The sequence below is a fragment of the Sus scrofa genome, chromosome 13, assembly GCF_054392235.1.
Source record: "Sus scrofa isolate SSC_HxYL_T2T_F1_AM1 chromosome 13, Sscrofa_HxYL_maternal_Yorkshire_Landrace_v2.0, whole genome shotgun sequence".
NCBI lineage: Eukaryota > Metazoa > Chordata > Mammalia > Artiodactyla > Suidae > Sus > Sus scrofa.
In genome coordinates this window covers 84,549,847-84,571,478 of record NC_139395.1, presented here as the reverse complement: position 1 = coordinate 84,571,478, position 21,632 = coordinate 84,549,847, and the positions used below count along the sequence as shown (strand labels likewise).

The following is a 21,632-nucleotide window of genomic DNA, read 5'->3' as shown; positions in this document are numbered from 1 at the left end:
CCATACCTGTGGCATATGGAAGTTCCTGAATAAGGGGTCAAATTGGAGCTGCAGCTTCAGGCTTCTACCACAGCCACAGCAACACGATATCCAAGCCTCATCTACAACCTACACCATAGCTTGTGGCAATGCTAAATCCTTAACTCACTGAGCCAGGCCAGGGATTGAGCCTGAATCTTCATGGAGACTAGTCATGTTCTTAACCTGCTGAGCTATGATGGGAACTCCTCTAATTCCTTTTTAAAGTAACCTGTGTTACTTTTGATATCCTTTCTTAATTCCTTCAATATTTTTATTACCTCCTTTTTGAACTCAGTGTCTGTTAGACTGCGGAATTTTGTTTCATTGTTTGCTCCTTCCAGAGAATTTTCCTGTTCTTTTAACTGGGAATGATTCCTGTGCGTCTTCATTTTGCTTATATTTTTCTTACTCTGTTAGTTTAGGGAAGATAATTATCTACTGTAGTCTTGGAGGGCTATTTATATGCAGGAGCATCCCTGGGTAACTTTTGAGAGCTTACTATTTTTTGGCATGAGGGCTGCTTTTGGTTTGGATGCTTGCTTTCTCTTTTCTCAGTGTGCACAGGCCATTATCTCCTTGATAAGGGTGTGAGGGTGTGTGGCCTGTATGTGCTTCCAGGGAGGTAAGGGCAATGGCTGGCACCTGGTTTCCGGGTCCTTAACAGTGGCAGGAACCCAACAGGAGGTGGGAGCAGCAGGCTGCTTCTGGTTTCAGGTCCCTCAGCAGTGGCAGTGACCCTTGGGGAGGTGGGGGTGGCTCCCAGAGCCCTTGGCAGCAGCAATGGCGCAGCATATGTGTTCCCAGGGAGGTGGGGGCAAGGGTGACATTTGGTTACAGAGCCCTTTGTGTCCACACTCTGAGAAGGCCACAGGGGGTACCTGGTCATGGAACCCTTAGTGATGATGGGCCACATCCAGCTCAGGAGTATGAACTGGCTGTGGCAGGTTGCAGCCACCCCTGCAAGCCAGGTAAGAGGTGCCCCACCACCTGAGAACCCAGGCATGTGCAGAGAAAGAAGTTCCTATGGCAGTTCCAACCCCTCCTCTCTCACTACCCAACAATGTCACCTTGCTTTCTGGTGAGCCCAGGCCTCCTCTTCACTTCCTCTGAGGGTTTGAAGGTTTCCACCCTGGCTGATTTCCCCAACAGTTAGGTGGCTTCCCAGGGATTCCTTTCTTCTTTCATAGCTCCTTCTTGGAAGTGCTAGTCCCTTCCTGATTCCTTTTTTTCTCTCTCCTCTCTCTTTTTCCTTTTGTTCTACCCAGTTATGTGGAGGGGTTTTTTGCCCTTTTTAAAAGTCTGATATCTTCTGCCAGTGTTCAGTAGTTGTTCTGTGTGAGTTGTTCTACATATAGATTTTTTTTGATGTGTTTGTGGGAGAAGGTGAGCACCACATCCTACTCCTCCACCATCTTGATCCCTCCTATATATATCTTATTGGTTCTGTTTCTCTAGAGAACCCTAATATATACAGTTTTTATTCCCTTATCATTTACTTTTCTGTGCGTATATTTTTTTCTTTTCTTTTCTTTTTGGCTCTTTTAGGGCTGCATCCATGACATATGGAAGTTCCTGGACTAGGGGTTGAATCAGAGCTTCAGCTATTAGCCTCTGCCACAACCACAGTAACACAGGGTCTGAGCCACATCTGCAGCCTAAGCTGTGGCAACTCTGGATCCACTGAGTGAGGCCAGGGGTCGAAACTGCATCCTCAGGGATACCAATCGGGTTTGTTACTGCTGAGCCATAATGTGAGCTCCCTCCCTTAGGTTTTTTTAATCTGGGTTTGCTTTCTCTTTCCTTTTTATTTCCTTTCCTTTTTTTTTTCTTTTTTGGCTGCACTGCAGCACACAGAATGTCCCATGCCATGGCAGCAACCGGAACCATAGCAGTGACAATGCTGGATCCTTAACTTGCTGAGCCACCAGGGAACTCCAGCTTTCCCTTTCATTTTTTTGAGGGGTAAATTTGGTCAACATAGAATTCTTGGTTAATAGAATCTTTTTTTTCTTTTGTCACTTTTTTTTTTTCTTTTTTGGCAGCACCCTCAGCATATGGAAGTTCCTGGGCCAGGGATCTAATCTGAGACACAGCTGTGACCTATTCAACACCTGCAGCAAGTCCAGATCCTTAAACCCAGAGGCCAGAGATTGAACCTATGCTACCTCAGAGACAACACCAGATCCTTATCCCAATGTATCATAGTGGAAACTCCTCTTTCAGCACTTTAAATGTGTTATCTCATTGCCTTCCAGCCTTCAAGATTTTTTTATAAGAAATTGGCTGTTAATCTTATTGAGTATCTCTTATATGTGATGAGTCACTTTTCTCTTGTCCTTTCAAGATTCTTTGTCTTTGACTTTGAACAATTTTATTATAATGTATCTCAGGGTGAATCACTTTGATTTTTTCCTACTCAGAAGTTGTTGAACTTCTTGGAGAAAACTCAAATTTGCAGAGTTACTGGCAATTATTTCTTCAAATATTCTTTTTATTCCTTCATTTCTTGTCCTTCTGAAACTCCCATATATCTATTTTCATATTCCTGATGGTGTCCCTTAGGTATTTTAGGCTCTTTAATTTTTCTTTTTTTAATTTTCTTTTTGCTCCTCAGACTGCATAATCTCAGTGGGCCTGCCTTTAAGTTTTTTTATTTTTCCTGTGTGTTCAGATTTGCTGTTGAATTTTTTATTTCATTTATTGTGCTTTTCAACTCTAGAATTTCTGATAGGTTACTTTTTGTAAATTCTCTTTCTTGATACCCTTACTGGTTTCCGTTGGTTCTTTATCCATGGTTTCCTTTAGCAATTTGAGTATAATTAAGACAGATGATTGAAAATCTTTATCTAGTAAGTCCAATATCTGGATTTACTCAGGGACGGTTTTTCTTTTTTTCTTTTTTTCATGTTTCTTTTCACGCCTCATAATTTTTTGTTGAAAATTGAACATCTTGAGGAGTTCCCGTCTTGGCGCAGTGGTTAACGAATCCGACTAGGAACCATGAGGTTGCGGGTTCGGTTCCTGCCCTTGCTCAGTTGGTTAACAATCCGGCGTTGCCGTGAGCTGTGGTGTAGGTTGCAGACACGGCTCGGATCCCGCATTGCTGTGGCTCTGGCGTAGGCCAGTGGCTACAGCTCCGATTGGACCCCTAGCCTGGGAACCTCCATATGCTGCGGGAGCGGCCCAAAGAAATAGCAAAAAGACAAAAAAAAAATTGAACATTTTGAATTTATAATATGGTAACACTGGAAATCAGATACTCTTCTTACTCCAGGGTTTGTTGTTGCCTCTTATAGTTTGTGGTTGTTTATTTGATTAGTGACCTTTCTAAACTACTTTTGCAAATACTCTATTCTTTGTCATGTGTGGTCACTAAAGTCTCTGTTTGGTTAGCTAAGTGGTCACTTAGCGAAATTTTACAGAGATTTTCTTAAGTATCTGGAAGCAAAAAATATATTCCCCCAGTCTTTACAGATTGACTCTGTATCCAGGTATTCTTTCAGTGCTTTTAGTCAGGCTGTTTATAACTCTGCGTTAGCCTTCATTTCCCACTTTTGAAGAACCCAAAGGTCAGCCAGAGGTGAGAGTGTAACTTGTTCTCTGGCCTTTTCTAAACATGGTTCCAACCATGGCATGTGTGTGCACTTTTATATTCTGGGGTATACATGGGAACCTTTTAAAGCTTTTATTCCCCTATGTATTTTTTTCCAAAGCTCTTTCTTCCCAGGCTTTTTGGTCTGTCTTACTGTATGCCCTGTCTTTATCCCTTGAAACTGTAGACTGTGTCTGGTATATTTCCCTGTAAGTGCTTTTTGACAAATGCTGCCCAGGAGGCTTCTCCATCCTTGAGAAAATTCCAAGGTGGTCAAAACAAAGGCAAGCCCTTAGTTTTCCTCAAGGAATCTCCAGGCATGTTAGACCATGTAAACACAGCTCCTTGAGAACAAAGTCCCTCTCTCATACCAGCAGCCACACCAGGAACATGGGCTGCCATTTCCAAGGATGCCACTGAGCTGGGAGTAGGGCATGGTAGGTGGGTAGGTTAAAGTACCACAACTCTCTCTTACAAAATTAAGTAGTTTCTTTTTCATTAAGCATTCCTTTGATTGCTATATTTTTAAAATTAGCTTCCAGTGTTCTGATAAAGTTGATTTTAACAGTTTTTGCAGCTTAGTTGTTGCTTTCATGAAGAGACATAGTTTTGGAGTTCTCTAGTCTGCCATTTTGGGTGACATCACTCCTATCTTTTTATCATTTACAGAAAATAATTTCTATATAATTTTCCTAAATTGTGTGTTAACTTCCTTTGTTATTGGGTTATTACATTTTTAAACCATTCATAGCTTTTTAAATAGTGAGAAGCTAGCCATTTGTTTGTGATAGAAGTTTTGTATGTTTCTCAGTTTGTCATTCCTCTTTTGTCTTGGCTTGTGATGGCTTTGCCAGTCAGGGTTGTTGTTTTTTGTTTTTTTTGTTTTTGTTTTTGTTTTCTTTTATGTAGTTGAATTTATCAGTATTTTTCTATCATGTCTTCTGGACTTCTGAGTCATAATTATGAAAAGTCTTCCATTTGAAATCATAAAAGAAAGTTTTGTGTATTTTCTACTAGAACCTTTATGGCTTAATTCCTCACATTTAACTCTTTAATCTACTTTGCATTTATCTTGGTATAAGTTGTGATTAACTGATCCAATCTTTTCCCCCCAGGTATTAAAGTTCTTGAAGAAGAGATATTCTTAGGTTTGTTTAGCAAGTATTTATTAGTATTACAGCCTCTGAATAATGATGATCAGAAAACTACTTGCATTACTCTTGTTTTAGAATAATCTATTTTCTAATCCTAGCCTTTAATACTTAATTACTCTATGAACTTGGGCAGCCCCTTTACCTGGTGGGTGCCTTCCATTTTCTGACCTGTAAACAGTGAAAATAGTTTCTGTTCAACCCATTACATATATTTACTAAAAAAGTAAACCAAGATATGCTAAGGACTGTGGATGCTGTAAAATGCTAACCAGGGTGTAAGGCTGTAGTAATGATAAGAGCAAAGTCATAGCAGCACTTTCTATCTGGATAGTGTGTATTCCCGTCTAAATAGAACAACCCTCATAACCTTGCAACAACCCTGTGTAGTGTCTGACACAGAGTAGGTCTCTAATAAATACTTACTTGATTATTTATTGAGTATCTATTGAGTCTTTACTACTGTTCCACTGAGAAGAACACTGCAAACGCATGAACTCATGGAACTTAGGTTCTATTGGGATGGAGAAGTAAAATAAACAAGATAAATAAGCAAAATGTATGGTATATTAGATAGCGATCTGTGCTAAGGAGGAGAATAGGTAGGAAAGAGGGGAGTATGTCAGAGGTGGAGGGACACAATTCCCAAGAGGCTAGTCAGAGAAAGTCTCACTGAGAAGGTGACATTTGCAGAGAGACCTAAAAGAGGTGAGAAAGTGGGCATCTGGGAGAAAGCTGAGAGGCAGAAGGAACAGCAAGAGCAAAGGCCCTAAGGTTGGAGGATGAGAAGAGCCCAGAGGGCTGAGTACAACGAACAAAGCTGAGAATGTTGGAGAAAATAAGAAGGGGGTGAGGAAGGGGCCAGCACAAGTACAGTCATGGAGGGTGTTGTGGGGACTTTGGCTCTTACCTTGTGAAAGTAGGAAGCCACTGAAGGGTTTCAAAGATGGTAGTGAGGTGGTGTGACTTGGCTCTTCAAAAAAATGTTTTTTATTGACGTTTGGTCGATTTACAATGTGTGAGGTATACAGCAGAGTGATTCAGTTGTATGTGTATACGTGTGTGTGTGTATATATATATATTCTGAAAGTCTATATACTTTGTCAGATTCTTTGCCACTATAGATTATTACAGGATACTGAATATAGAGTTCCCTGTGCTATATAGATGTCCTTGTTGTATATCTATTTTATATGTAGTAGTGTGTATCCGTTAATCCCAATTAGGAAATTTCTCTCTCCCTGCCCTATTTCCCCTCTGGTAACCATAAGTTTGTTTTCTTTGTCTGGATGTGACTTGGTTCTAACAAGATCCCTTGAAATACCTGTTAGGAGGCACTTGTAGGCAACCAGGCAAGAGGTGAAGAAGGCTTGGAGCGTGTACTGGGAGTTGGAGCAGGAAAAGTGGTCCTGGATTTGTCTTGAATGTAGAGAAGACAATCTTGCTGATAGATTGGGTGGGACATGGAGTGTGAGAGAAAGAAAGGCATTCAGATGGTTCCAAAGTTTTCATTGGATGGATGAACAAGTTCCTTGCTAATCCCATTTTGCACTTGAGGAAACAAGGCGCAGAATGGTTGGGGGACACATCCAAGGCAGTGCTATGTTGGTGGCAGAACCCAGGCCAGAACTGCCTGCAGCCCAACTCTGCAGCAGTGGAGCCTTTGTCCATCTGGAGCCAGACCTAGGGGTCAGGGGCCTGTGCCCACCGCCCCCCTCCTCTCCATCCCACCACTGAGTGCCACCCTCTTGTTCCTCCTGGCAGAGGGAAGGCTGGAGAGGTACGCAGCCCCACCAGGTGGGCAGCCTCACCCTCCGACTGCCCGCTGGTGCTGAGGAAGCTCATTCGCAAGGAGGATGTCAGAGCCGGCTGCAAGTGCATGGTGAGGGCGCCCCTGGTATCCGACGTGGAGCTGGAGCGCTTCCTGTCAGCGCCCCGTGACCCCAGCCAGGTGCTGGTGTTTGGAATAGTGTCAAGCAAGAACCCCACCAAGTCAGGGCAGCTCCAGTTGCTGCTGGACATGCTCTACAATCACCGGCAGCAGGGCCGCGCCTCACCCTGCATCCAGGTTGGTTCCTGGCCCAGCCCAGGAGACGGGTGTGGGAGACCCCCGCAGCTGGGACTGGCTGAGCCTCTGGCTAAGAGGTTATGGGCCCTTTCGCTTTCTTTTCTCCTAGCTCTTTGCACATGCCCTTCCTACCATCTGCTACCCCCTCCTCTCTCACCCACTCATCCTCCTGTCCCAGGATGAAAGTCACCACTCAAGGTGGGGGCCTTTTCTGACCTTGAGCTGGTCAGGGCACTGCTGTTTTCTTCCAGACCACAAGCTGCAGATTGTGGTCATGTACTGGAGTGAGGATTTAGAGAAGACGTGCTCACCACTGGATCCTCAGAGCTCAGGAATGTTCGTGGCTGAGTACCCATGTGTGGCTCATGTGCCCCAGAGGTGGCACTGATAATGGCATCAACAAAGGCCATGAGAGGACAGGTCTGGGCCTGCAAGAGCCTGGAAACAGGGCCTAGGGTCAGCCTAGGTCTCCCAGAATTATAGGGTTTTGGCAGGTGGGTGAGTGTTCCCAGCAGAGGCAGCAGCCTCTGGAAGGGTGGGTGGGGAATGGCTGCTGCAGGTCCCAGCTCACTGTGTGGAAGTCCCAAGGGCCTGTGGAACCCACCCCACCTCCTTGCTGCAGAGTTGTTCCTAAGTCTCATCATCACCCTGAGTCATCAGCCATTCCCTGCAGGATTAGCACCATTCATGGGTGGCCCGGTTGGCAGACTAGGTGGAACAGAGGATGCCATGTGAGCATGAGAGCTTCATGTCTACTTGCGACCTCCTTCAGATCCTCTTTGCCCTGTGTCCCTCTGGCAGCAACTCCGAGTTCTGTTTCCATGTATGCCCTGGGGACACCCCCTTCGGTCCTCTTCCCAGGGGTGTTGCCTCCTGACCCCTGAGTGTCCCTTCTCGGGCCTGAGCTCCAGCCAGTGCCCAGAGCTTCACATTGGAACCCTTTAGATCAGCCACCAGAAGGTTTTCCATGAGTCTCATACATCAAAGCAACATGTATTTCTGGAGCCAGTTCCATTTAAGTTGGATTCAGTGAGCGTTACTGAGTACCTCCTTGTACCTGTCCATTTTTTTGTATAATCTCTGTTCATGTGGGAAGTTAGAGTTGACTTTAGTTTATCTCAAGGCTATTAATTGTTTACTAATAATAGTCTGTAAACATAGGAAGGCATGGTGGCCCAGCCGAGCCACAACAGCATGAATGGGCACAGGGCCTGGCCTGAGGTGGTTGAAGTAATGGAGGAGAGGTACTGGGATTTGAAGAGGGCAGAGGAAAGACCCCGGGGTCATGTCGGATCTCACAGTGACTCTGGTTCTACCATTCTGGAAACATTCCCTGACATTGTCTTCCTCTGATAGCTAGTACCCTGGGTGCAGATCTGCGTTTCATATTTTAAACTGAGAGGTCAGGTAGGACAGCTGGGGGCACCTGGGAAAAAACAACAGATAAAGTCATCACATTACACATGATCCATATTAATGGACCTGTAGCATCTAGAAAGAAGGAGGGGGAAGAGACCAGCTTTACTTTGGATTGACCAGGCCCTACCTCGAGGTGTAGGTTTGATTCTGGTCCTGTCAGTGAATTGAATGACTGGGAGGTGTACAGAGGGGGAGCTAACAGGGGGTAAAGGGTGAAGGCCTCCCGGAAAGGGCCACCCCAGGAACACGGCACACCTTCAGATCTCTGCAGGGCTTCTCCCAGGCACAGGGGACAAACAAGTCCTGCAGACCCCAGAAAGCTGGGCTAATGGATGTCGCCTGGTGGGGGGCAGTCATCGCCGTGATGGCCTCCACCAGTAGAGGGCCCTTAAATAGATCCAGGACATCCTCCCAGGATGGTCAAGGGAGGTGTGCACACAGGAGCTAAAGGGCCATTGAGCAGGAGTTGGGAGGGGATGTTGTACGGGCTCCAGGACTCAGGGGAAACTGGCCTGGCTGAGAACGTGGGAATCCAAGTGTGTCTCCTTGCCTGAGGGTGACAGGCAGTCCTTTCTCTCCCGGCAGTGCCAGCATGACCCCTACCGGCTGCTGCAGTACGACCTGGACAGCCCCCTGCAGAGGGCCCCACCCCTGCTGGTGAAGAAGTACGCTGTGTTGCAGGGCATGGTCCTGGTGAGCTGGGCCCCAGGGGACCTACTGCTTGCAGCCTGCCACCCTAGTTTCTGTAGCCTCTGCCCTTGTGGGATGTGGCGCCCAAGCTGAGTCACCCAGCTCATAGAGCCAGGGCTGGAGGCCGGTCTCTCATCCCCAAAATGACCCCATGTGTACCCCCCAACCCCAGAAGGCTAAAGGGACCGATGACCCTTAGCCCAGGGAAACAAATTCTCTTTGTCTGTTTGTTTATAAATAACTTTTTACTAAGAAAAGATTATGGTAAAAACATACATATTCATTGTAGAGAATTTGGAAAATGCAATTTAGAAAATAATTACTTCTTCATATCACCTAATGACCCCACTGTTCATACACCCCTGTGAGGTCCAGCACTTTTGGGAGCCCTGGGGTGCACCCTTGCTAGCATTTTGGTGTCTGGCCTGTTTAGTAATTTTCTCACTTTGAGGTCTTGCTTTCTTTTTATGATTTTTTTAACTGCAGGATAAGAATCATTTTATTTCTCTGCCTGGGATCCTTTTGTGGGTGTTCATGTTATTTCCTTTCTGGTTTTGGCCACAACAACTAGCACTCTAGTAGATATCCTGGCACAGAAATCTTTGGATAGGCCTCTCTTGTTAAGACTGACATGTAGAGGGCAGGTTTCAGAGAGTAGTAGAACAAGATTCCTGCCCTTGAGGGTCTCCTGTCCCATGGGAGCAATTCATCAGTGGCAATAGACAAGTGGGTTAGAGGCAGAGCAGGTTGGGCGCCCTGAGTAGCAAGACACTATTCCTGTCCCAGGGCTCTGTGATGGGGCATTTCAGCTGGTCAGGCCTGCAGGGGCAAGGCTGGGCTGGTGAAGCTGCCCTCTGACTTGGAGGCCTGGATAAGGGCAGGCTCAGCCACACCTCCCTGGGGAACTCAGGGGGGCAGCATCCCTTCCTGGGCACCACCAAAGAAAAGCCAGGATTCTAGGACAAGGTCAGAGAGCCTAAGGCACCGTCCTGAGATTCAGTGCTGAGGTGCTGAGGGCCTCTCCTCCTGTGTGTTGACAGATGTTCGCTGGAGGAAAGCTCCTTTTTGGGGGCTGCATTTTGAATGGATATGGCTTCAGCAAGCAGAATCTATTGAAACAGATCTTCCAGGCACGACGGGACTGCAAGATGGGCCACTTCCTGCCTGAGAATTACAAATTTAGGTAAAGCAGGAAATGGGCAGGGTGGACGGAGGGAGTTGCTGGCTCTGTGGGAGGGGCCTGGACCCAGCCTGGGTGAGATGAGCATAGGTAAGTCTCTTGGCTCCAGAAGCATACAGTCCAGGAAAGGAGCCTGGGATCTGTGCTGCTGCTGGCTGGCTCTATTGGAGACAGCAGCGGATGCTAGAATGTCTGAGCAGTACTTGCCTACGAAGCATTATTGCCTGCCTGCGGCCATGGGCCTACCTGTGATTGCGCCCCCACTGCACTGAGCCTGGGCAGGCCCTCAGTTTTCTAGGAGTCCTGACGCCAGCATCTCCCCAAGGTGCTGGATTTGGGCTTTGTAAGGATGTCTGCCTGATTCTAAAGAGGTCTGGGGGAGGATCTGCTCTTGGAGGGACGTGGATGTCAGGCCATGACCCCAGCATCCCAGAATGCTGAGTGAGAAGGCAGGAACTGGTGGACGTTAGGAGGGGCAAATGCTGATGGGTTCAGAGAGAAAAGTCAGAGCCCCCACGGCCACGATCAAAGCGGGGCGGGTGGTGGGGGGGTCCTTGAAGACCAGTTCATTGGCAGTTCTGCAGAGAAGGGAAGATAAAGATTAAGATTAAACCTTAATCTCAGGTTTAAGTAAAAAATATACAAAAGACAAAGGGGGGGTGCGTGTTGGGAGGGGCCAAACCTAAGAGGAGCTGAAGTAGCCGGAAGGCTCTGAGGACACATAGGCAAAGGCATTTTCAGAAATATTCACAAGGCACCAGTCCTCCACTTGGAGGTGTGGTAGGTGGGGTATGGGGGCTGCCAAGGATTGTTAGAAAAAGACGAAGCTCTTATTTGGCTTCTGCTGTCCTCAAAAGGATGACCTTTAGTGGGAAAGGTTGATGAGGGGGCAGGCAAAAGGAGTCCAGCCACCTTTAGCTGTGTGACCTGGCAAACCACTTACCTTCTCTGTGCCTCAGCTTCTTTGTAAAGTGACAATGAGCACAGTGTTCACTGAACTGGATTGTGAGGATTAGATGAGTGAATACATGTGAATGACTGATATTTCACTAACATTTACCAAGAGGTCACAAATTATAGTTGTTAGTGCTCTTGTTATTACTAAAATGAGTTCCAAGTTCCTTAAGGTATTATGTTCAATGATTCTGAGGGGACTTAATGGTATGCTTGCAACAATTTTTGAGAAACAATGGGGAAAGGATCAGAGAACCATATGCGCGTGCACACACATGCACACAGATGGTCTAGGTTCTTGAAAGTGTGAAAGTGGAAAGGGGCAGATTTCGAAACTATAAACCAGTAGGATTCCTAATTCTAGAATGGCCTATTAGGTTGGCAGTTTGAAAGTATTCAGGGAAAAAAGGGAATAGAACTATAAGAAAGTGATGCTCTAACAACTCTTTCTACTATCTGTATCTGGAACCACATCAACCCAGCTCAGTGGTGTGAAACCACACAGTTGCTTGTTATTGTCTCTGAAGGAGGGGCTGACTGGGCTCAGCAGGTGGTTCTTGCCTGGGGGTTCTTGGGTCTTGCAGTCCCAAATTAGCCTAGGGTGGAGCCCTGGCAAAGGCTGGCTCAGCCACAGCCCAGGGGTAATGCAGACTCTCAGCCAGAACTCACCCTCCGCTTCAACATCCAGTCTGAACTTTTCACAAGGTGGGTTCCAAGGGCAAGCATCCCAAGCGTGAGCCAGGTGGGAGCTGCATTGCCTTTTATGGCAGGGCCTTGTAAGTCATGCAGTCACCTCTCACAGCCCATACTCAGGGGAAGACTCTGCCATCTGATGGGAGGGAGATGTATCCAAGAATTTGTGGACATGTTTCCAAACCACCCCACAACCCCAGCTCCCCCTCCAGCAGGGTGACCAGATCAGTGGTGAGAGCCCAGCTGTCAGCCTAGAATTCCTGGATTCCAGGAAGGCACTGGGCAGATTCTCTCTCTGAGGTCCTGGTGGACAAGATGGGTGGTCATGGATCAGATGGCCACTTCTGGGTCTGTATCCAGTGAGTGCCTGGAGGGCACACCTCTGTGCTTGGCCTGTCCACCTTTTTCCTAAATTTCTAATTTGAATGAGTACATGGAAGGCTGATCATTGTTCCCAGAGGGAGAGACCAGAGTCAGGGCCTGCGGTGTGCTCAGCCACCAAGGGGTGGCTGGGAGGAAGAGGAACCAAGGTCACCATTACGTTTGGAAGGTTTGCGGTCAGTGGCCGTGGAAGCCCCAGCGTGACAGACTAATATGCTGAGAGGCAGCCTTGGAAGGCATCAATGTCTGGGCATGGCCCTGCAGTGCCTCCCTTAGCAGGTCCTGTTTATAGAGGGTGGTTGGGGCCTCAGGTTCTGGGAGGCAACTCGCCATCCCTGATAGGGACCATGTCTTCCTTGCTAGAGTTTTCATCTGCTCGGTATTCAGATGCAGTGGGAGGGTTCAAGGAAACCATTCCACTGAGGTGGGCAGGTGCGGGGAGAAGACAGTCTCAGAGGAAACCAGAGAGTGAGCAGGGCTGGGAGCTCTTGGACCTTCCTGCTCCTCCAAGGAGCTGCCGCAGAGACCACCCTCTGCCTGGGCTCAGTGTCTGTGAGGCCATCCCAGCAAAAGCTGTGAGCAGGAAGAGGAGTGGGGTCTTCTGCAGCCAGAAGAGGAACTTGGCTGCCCAGGAGCCCTCCAGTCCCAGCCCAGATTAGGGTGGGGTCCCACCTAGTGAGTAGACTGGTTGTGATGAATAGTGTAAGGGGTGGGGGCATGCCAGGCCAAGGACAGCTGAGGGGAAGCTGCCAGGCCAACAGGACTCCTACAGTCCTGAGGGGCTGGGGGCCACTTGGGGACAGCCCAGCCCTGAGGCACAGGCAGTGGGTAGGGAAGGGGCTTCAGGTCTCTGCATGTGTTAAGCCAACAGAGGGCTGGGTGTCCTGCCCCACGTGCCCTCGAGTGTCCACCCCCTTCTCTTCACATCCTCTGCCCATTTATGCCCAGGGCCCAGCACAGAAAAGGCCCTTGGGAAACATCTGCTGAATGATGACTAAGGGCTGATTTTATCCCAGGGAGTCAGTGGTCAGGTCAGAATGAGGAAGGGCTGGTGAACAGAATAGCCACTGATAATTTGCTGCCCTGGTCATCTGCCACCCCTTGCATACCTCCAGTGATGGGAGGCTCCTCTCTCCAGAGAAGCTTGGCCCTGGGGGGTTGGAAGTGGGAAAGACCTGGAACTGCTCCACCCTTGATCCAAAGGCCTGGAAACTGATTTGCGAAGGAATGAGGGGCACCAGTCATTAGAGAAACGCAAGTTAAAACTACAGTGAGCCATCATACTCATCAGGATGCCCATTATTAAAAAACAACAACAACAACCAAAAAACCCAAATTACAAGTGTTGGTGAGGATGTAGGGAAGTTGAAATGCTTAGGCACTGCCAAAGGATTCAGCCATGTGGAAAACAGTGTGGAGGTTCCTAAAAAGTTAAATATAGAATCAGGATATGATCTAGCAATTCCACTTCTGGGTATATACCTAAAACAATTGGAAGGGCCTCAAAGAGATATTTTGCGCACCTATGTTCACAGAAACACTATTCCTAGAATCCAAGAAGGGCAAGCAACCTGTGTGTCCACCAAGGGATGAATGGATAAAGAAAATGTGGTCTGTCCACACAATGGAATCTTATTCAGCCTTAAAAAGAAGGAAATTCTGACACGTGCTACAACATGGATGAACTTGGAGGACATTATTCTGTGTGAAACAAGCCAGACACAGGATCAACACTGGGGGATTCCACTTCTCTGAGGTCCCCAGGGCAGTCAGAGTCAGAGAGACAGACAATAGGGTGGTGGTCGCTGTTGGGGAGGGGATGGGAAAATGGTGTATAACGGGTACAGAGTTTCAGATTTGCTGGACGAAAAAGTTCTAGAGATCTGTTGCCCAAGAAGGTGAACTTAACACTACTGCTGTGTATGATTAAAAATGGTTAAGATGGGGAGTTCCTGTAGTGGCACAGTGGAAACAAATCCGACTAGGAATCATGAGGTTGCGGGTTCGATCCCTGGCCTTGCTCAGTGGGTTAAGGATCCGGCATTGCCATGAGCTGTAGGTCACAGACACAGCTTGGATCTGGCGTTGCTGTGACTGTGGTGTAGGCTGGCAGTTGTAGCTCCGATTAGACCCCTAGCCTGGGAGTCTCCATATGCCAAGGGAGAAGCCCTGAAAGAAAAGAAAAATGTTAAGATGGTAAATTTTATGTTACTCAATTTTAACAATATTTTAAAAGGAGGAAACAGATGCTCTGTGGGTGCTTGTAGCAGACAGAGAGGAAAGGGGCTGCTTCCTTGGCCACCTAGCTCCCCAGGGCGAGGTCTGGCTTGGTCTCCAAAGCCCACCCTTTCTACTTTGGTAGCACTTGGTCCCATTCTCTCTCTGGTCCCCTGCCTGCTCCACCCACCTGTCCATGTCTGTCCCACGGCCTGCAATCTCAGCATAAGCCCATCCTCCCCCGAGAGGCTCCCTTGGGTGCTACACATGGCAGCTCCTTCCTCCCACGGAGGCCCACCTGGGAGGGAGACTGTTTGAGCCCCTAGACAACATACAACCAATGAGTCTGAGTGGGGGTGGTTGAGGGGAGCAGTCCTACAGGGGGCATGGCCTCAGCGGGAGCTTCCATGGCCCTCATCTTTGACCCCAGGACAGAGGCACTAACACAAGGCCCAACGAAGCCTCCTGGCCCAGTAACTAGAGCTGCAGCTGGGAGCTAGGAGAAACCTGGAGACCAGAGCTGCATGAGGCTTGGAGCACCCTGCCCCCACCCACCCTGTACCTTCCTTCATTCATTTATTCAGCAGAGAGTGACCCCCCCCATCCCCGGGACAGCTCTGGCAATTCGGCACTGCACCCACGCTGCCCGGGCCTCTCCTTGCCCTCTTGGCTTCCCTCTGAGGCCCTGCAGCTCTGAGGTGGGGTTCAGGCAGCAGCATGGTGGGACGGGCATGCAAGGGGCCCCCAGGTAGAAGGTACAGAGGGAGCCTCAAATGAGAGAAGGCTCAGCAGATTGGAGCAGTCAGGAGAGCCCCTGGGCAGATTGGGCAGCAGCTAAGCTAAGAGGACAGCTGGAATACACACCAGGTGGCATCTTGAGGACATGCCACCTCGTGAGTCTGGACGTGTCCACCTGTTCACTCGGTGGCTGCTCTTCCCCACCTCTCTCATGCATGAGCAGAGGCACACTGTGCTTGCACTGGGGATGAGGGTAGGTCAGGGTGACCAGGCAGAAAGGGCTGGCCCTGCAGAGAGAGCAGTGAGATCCTCCTGGAAACACCAAGAAGCTCCATGTGCCAAGTGCCCCATGCTCGCCACCTGGGGTGGGAGGATGATAGAAGTGGCACCATGTTAGCTACAGGCAAGACAGAGCCACGTCATCCCCAGACTAGGGTGGCTGCCCCTTTCCAGGGTGCAGCTGGCAGCTGGGGGTGCAGCAGGGTAGGGCTTTGGGTAGGAAGGTAACTCAGGCAGTTTTGAGGAGAAGAGGCCCTGGAGGGGGCCAGAGTTAATTCACAGACAGCAAGACTGTCCCATACTAGCCTGGTGAAGAGCCTCAGTGGGGGCACCTCCCCATCAGTGTATCCTGCTGTTGGTCGCCCTTTACCTAGGGTCCTTGCCCTGCACCCTGCTTGACTTGACTCCCTTTCTCCATTTAGCAGTACTTGGGATTCCTGACAAACCACAGCACATCCCCGAAGCAGGGCTTGGTTGAGTTGGGGGTGAGGGGAACCTGCAGTGCTGCCTGCTTCCCCTCCACCTCACTCACTGCCCAATGCAGGAGGTGTCGCGAGACCCACTCCCTGGGTCTGCTTTTCTGCCACCTCTGCCCACCTGGGATTTGAAGGTGCAAGGGAGGCAGCCTAGTTCATGCTTCAGTGTCAGCAGAGGTTCATCCTGCCGTCAGTGCTGTTGCTGCCACCTGGGCCCGCCTTTGCCATGGGTGCTGCCCACAGTGCCCTGCCTTGGACCCGGCCAGGGTGTGGGGAGGGGTGAATGAAGCAGTGGGCTCCCAATCCAGCTGCTGGGCAATGTGGGAGTGCAGAAATGAGCCCCCTCAGAGGCCTGGTGCAAGCTGGGTTCCCCTTGTGCAGCCCTCTCCCAATGGTGCAGGTAACAGAGCGGGCAGGGAAATGTCCAGAGAGGCAGGGGCCAGCATTAGAGGTCACTTGCCCTCTCCTGGTGAGATGGGGACAACATTCTTTTCAGGGCCTTCTCAGAGCAGGCAGACGAGAGAATCAAAAGCTGTAAGAGGCGATATGCTCCGTGATGGTGAAGTACTTTGTAAACTGTCATGTGCCCAGTAAACTGCAAAGCCTGTGGAAGCTGTAATGTGCCCAGTAGCCACAGAGCACTTTTCAAGCTGTGGTGAAATCTGTGAAAGACCAAGTCCTTTGTCAGGTGCCCCCTGCCTGATAAACCACGGGGCTTCGGATGCTGTGATGTGCCTCTGAACTGCAAAGCGTCTTGTAACTCTGTGCCCTCCACCCAAACCCACAGATGGGCCTACTTCAGAAAGTGCCATCCAGGAGAGGTAGGAGGAGGCCGAGCAGTGGCAGGAGGGGCCAAGGAGCAGTGTCACAAGACCGGTTCTCTCCCCTGGTCGGCTGTGCCCATACCCTCCTCAGCAGTACCCACCAGGTGCCCTCCAAGGATAGCACTGTGAAGGGTGGGCCCAGTTCTGGGGAGGAGCCAGCCACTGCCAGGCCCTCCCACAGTGATGCTGCTTTTGCCAGCTGCTCACGCCAACATCTCCCTCAGCCCAAGAGAGCCCACCAAGGGCCTGCCCCAAGCAAGGCCTGGCTCACCTGACCTCGGGCGCCTCGAGAGCTCTCTCAAAGAGGAGTCAAGCCAGGCCAGAAAGAGGGTGCAGGCTGTGTGTGCAAGCACAGGACAGGGCAGAACTGGCCGTTGAACCTGCACCCCACCCCCATTCTAAGTGGCCTCCCAACTCCACAGCCCAGCAGCTTCCCCAGTTAGTTCTCAGCAGTTCTAAGCAGGGCTCTGGTTTGCTGTGCTGTAAGCCTGCTGCTGACCTATTCTGGGTCAGGTTGCTCTGTTAGGGGAATCAGAGACCTATGAGGTGTGGGCCAGGCCAGGATGGTGAGGTGAGACTTGTGAGCTCAGGCCAGGATGAGATGTGCCCTGGCTCTCTGTGTGTTAGCAGGTCACTATGAACCAGCTGGAAGGAAGGCAGGCACTGCAGGCAGGGGAAGGGCGTGACCAGTCATGCAGGCAATGGGGAGCCATTGAAGGTTCTTGAGCCTGAGGAGAGGCTTGATCAGAATTGGGCTTTAGACTCATGAACCTGGAAGGGACTGGTTTGGGGCTACGAGCACATTATATGTTATTTGCTTGTCAGAGGAGCAGATAGTATAGATGACGGTAGTTTTAAAGCCTCTTTTCTTCCGGACGGGGTACCTGAAGGGGCTGATTGGAGAGAGGGCACCTTGCGAAGGTAGACCAGAGGCTAGTCAGAGAGGCTTGCCTCGGTGCCACAGAGAGGTAGGCTTCACTTGGATAAGGACCAGGCCTTGTGACAGCACTACTGAAGTGAGTACAAAGGTTTTTGAAATTGCTGGAGGTACTGGCCTGTTGCAAACCCAGAGGTGGCCTTTCCTACTTATCTCTGACCAAGGATGGCCTTGACCTGCATCTCTAGATAGTTCTTCCAGGGAAGCACCTTGCTTACTGTCAGTAGGAACAGGAGTGTTCCTGTCACCCCAGGAGGATGGCCATGTGGCTCACTGGCCTAGTCATCCATGTTCCTCTGATGCCCCACCATTTGGTTGAGCCATTCATTCACTCATACCTGCCAAGAGCTGTGCCAGGTTGCTAAGATTAAGTCTCCTCAGGTGATTAGGGACTGGCTCATGGAGCTATGAACCCTTCACCATAATGAACAGTGGAGGGAATCACTCCTATAGGAGTTCAGGGAGGGCTTCCCAGAGGAGGTGACACAGGAGCTTGGTCTTGGAGCATGAGTAGAAGACCCAGCAGAAAAGGAGAGGGAAAAGGCACATCTGGCAGGGCTGGGATAGCAGGCACACTTGGGGCCCGGGGAGCAGAATAGCTATGGATTTAGTAAGGCTGCCAAGGGGACTGTTAGAAAAATATGCTGGTGGTTAGGGCCAGATTCTGAGCTTGGCAGCACTTGAAGGAGCTGGGGATCACCCCTACAGAAGTCAGGGGGTAACAGACTGCTTTTAAGCAGGAGAAATAAGGCCAGATCTAGAAGGATGAGCCACTGGGAAGCACCGTGGACACTGGGTGGGTGAAGCTAGAAGCAGGGAGGCCAGGGAGGAGGATGGTACCCTGGTGGGACTCTGCTTCAAGAGCATTGGTTCTGAGGTGCTGGCTGTGAGCCTGGCTCAGGGAGTTGGTGCTCAAAAATGCTTGTGGTGTCCATGAATGATGTAATGAATAGTGAAGAAATTTAGGGAGGACCATGCTTCTTTCTGGGCTTTTCCTCTCCGCTCCTCAAGAACCCTCTGCCACCCAGAGAGCCCAGGGGACTCCTCCCTATTCCAGCCTGGGCTGGGGACCTGCCATAGGTTCCTGAGGAGCCAGCAGCCTGGCTCTGCCCCTCCTCAGCCTTCTCCCCTGCCTTCCAAAATCAGCACCCCTGGGCTCAGCCCACCTCTGAGGACCTGATTTCCCCAGGCCCCTAGCCTCCTGTGCGGTGTTGCACAGGGCAGCTCAGATGAGCTGTGTGTGCTCCCTGGGGGGCAGGGCAGGCACCGGAGGGAGGGGTAGAGGAAGGCATTTTTTTGCAAACATTATGAATACGCCCAGGTTCTGTGACCCTGTTTCAGTATTTCTCCACTTTTAATTTTTCTAGGGCCCTTGGAATAATGGAAGCACCCTCTAACCGCCCCCCTTGTCTCTTTTCTCTGAAATGCCCTGCCTTGAGCAAGTTGAATAAGGGGGGTGGCGAGGAACTCAATAAACATGAGAGGCAGTGAATGAAAGGATCGGTGCCATTCTTCCACAAGCCTCTCTCCTCCCTGCCCTTGTCGGTGGGATGGGGACAAAAGCCCCTGATACCCAAAGCCATCATGTCATCTGGGAAGTGACTTATGACTTAAAGGGTGCAGAGCTTGAGGTGTGGGGCAGAGGCCAGGAGTGAGCACAGGAGAGGCTTGGATTGAAAGGTGTTGTCTCAAGGTTCTGGAGGCCAGAGTCCAGGCAGAGAGTGGCAGCCGAGCTCCCTCTGGGAAGAATCTGTCCCAGGCCTCTCTCCTTGTTTCTGGTAGCTCTCCAGCCATGAGGGCACTGCTCTTGCCACACGGCATCCCTGTGCATGCTGTATCCCCTTTTTTGAGGACACTGGGTAGATGAGATTAGAGGGGACGCTACTCTGGTGTAACTTCACCTTGTCTCAGTGTTTCCAAATCTGGTCACTCTCTGGGGTCCTGTAGGCAAGGACTCCAACATGAGAACTGGGGAGATGCACTCAACCCATAACACCGTACCTGAGGACTTACTTCCTTAGCTTTCTGTCCTCTGTCCTCTGCTCGCTTTGTGTTGTCCCTGAGCAGGCCTTTCTGGTGGTCCACACTGGGCGTATGGGTGTTGCTGGCACAGTCAGGGCAATTCCAGCCTTAAACTGAAGCCAGGGAAGCCAAGCTCCAGGGACTCTCTGGGTCCCCAAGGGGTCCTCCCTTCACCCATCTCAGGAGGAGAAGCACCTACACCCTTTGCTCTCGGGACCATAACATTGAAGGGGCAGCACCAAGCGAGGGTCCCTCTGGCCATGTCTTTGCTGAGCGCTCCCTCCCCTCCCTGCCTCCCCTGCAGCATTTCAGCCTCCAACCTGGGCCTGGAAGAGCCCGACTCAACCAAGAAAGCAATGATGGAAGAGGTCCAGGGAAGCTACTCTTCATCAGCCTTAGGGGACAAGATGGAGCAGCCCTCCCCTGAAGCTGAGAAGTAGGTGGTCACCCCAGCCTGGGGTCACCCCAGCCCGGGGCCCTCCTGTGGTTGGAAGAATGGGTGTGGCTCACAGTAGGGACTCTGGCTCTACCACAGGCCACAGAAGCCTCGCAGGGCCAAGTGGCCCTGGGCAAGTCACTTCCCCTGGGCACAGGTCCTCCAGCAATCCTTAACCGGGCCACTTTATCAACATAATGTCCAGCCGGGCATTGAGGCTGCTCCCCTACACTGCTGGCAGTGGTCTGGGTGGTGGAAATGGAGGCCTTTTGTAGACTTTGCCACAGAGCCCCATGGCCCAGACCCATTGACCTGAGAAAGGCCGAGACGGCCCACTGCCTCCTTGCAAGAAACTTCCTAGTCTCGAAAGTCTGCGATGCTGGCTGTGGTAACTGCCAAGCCAATCATGTTCTGCAGGAATGTGAAAATCACACATTTCTCATGAAGATAGAAAAGCACAACTGTGAGCAGCCAGAAAGGTCATGGGTGCCACCTGGAGCAACACCCAGAGGCCTCGGCTGTGCAGGCAGAAGAGCCCTCCCTTCTCAGCCCAGGCCAGGGAGGGCTCTGGGAGCTGCCAGACCAGCCCTTTCCCAGTATCTGCTTCTCTCTGTTATGATTTTTAGGATGATACAGCCTGAGGGGGATCTGCATCCTGTCAGCAAAGCCAGGAGGATCAGTAAGAAGATGAACACCTGGAAGAGAATGGCCTCCAAGAAGTGATACAGCCCCCACAGCCACCTGGAGCACCAGCCTGAACACGGCCACTCCCACCCCATGCTGGGGCCTGCCACCCCTGCCCCAGCCTCCCGTCCCTTCTCAGAGCTCTGCATAATAAACAAGCATACCTCCAGTGTCTGGGTGAGGCCATGGGATAGGCTAGCTCCTATGAGGCCAGAGGCCCTGACAGCCCAGTTCCAGGCCGAGGCCTTGGAAACATTGTTCCTGTGACCCAGAGCTCCTCTGTGGCCAGAGACATCAGCCTGAGACTCTCCCAGGGAAATGAAGGTCTCCACAGGGCTAACCAATGACACATTAACCTTGGGGAGGTCTTGGATGGGACTTACCTCACCTCCTGCCCTTCACTGGGTGGGGAAGGCCTTGGATTCTGGCCCAGCTGGAACACTGGATGGGAGGGAGAAGAGGGGACAGAGACAGAGAGGAGAAAGCAGAGCGGGTGGTAGAAGAGGCAAAGGAAGGGATGGAGTGATGAGGAGAGTGTGGGCGGAGGGCAGGGAGAGACAAGAGAGGAGGCCGAGCAACTGAGGGGCAAGGGCCTGGAGTGAGACGGAGGGGAGAGGAGAGTGTCAGGCTACACCCATGGGCCCTCTGGTGGCCCCCCCAAGTGCCAACATCCACTTTTAGCCCAGTCTCAGTGCCCTTTGGTGGATTAGATGCCCCTCCCTAAGCTGCCAGCCTGAGAAATCCTTACCAGCATCACGGGCCCAGAGAGAACAGCCCCCTCTGGTGTGCCAGCTCCTCCCTGGCGGTTCCTTGGGCACATGTCACATTAGCTCTGGGCCCGCTTGTCATGGGCTCCTGGGAGCCATTTCC

General features: G+C 50.5%; 1 protein-coding gene across 5 annotated transcripts in view; it reads left to right on the top strand.

Moving 5' to 3' along the window:
- Nucleotides 1-20,931, top strand: part of C13H3orf20 (chromosome 13 C3orf20 homolog) — a 127,277-nt gene extending 106,346 nt beyond the window's left edge. For all 5 annotated transcript variants that reach the window (XR_014823856.1, XM_084989525.1, XM_084989527.1 and 2 more), the window contains 5 exons: nt 6,529-6,832; nt 8,837-8,944; nt 9,982-10,124; nt 19,947-20,078; nt 20,705-20,931. Coding sequence is in view for 4 of the 5 variants with exons in the window: in XM_084989525.1 (XP_084845651.1) it covers nt 6,529-6,832; nt 8,837-8,944; nt 9,982-10,124; nt 19,947-20,078; nt 20,705-20,801 (784 nt within the window). In the remaining variant the exon portion in view is untranslated. The remainder of the gene's footprint in view (nt 1-6,528; nt 6,833-8,836; nt 8,945-9,981; nt 10,125-19,946; nt 20,079-20,704) is intronic.
- Nucleotides 20,932-21,632: the final 701 nt, after the last annotated feature.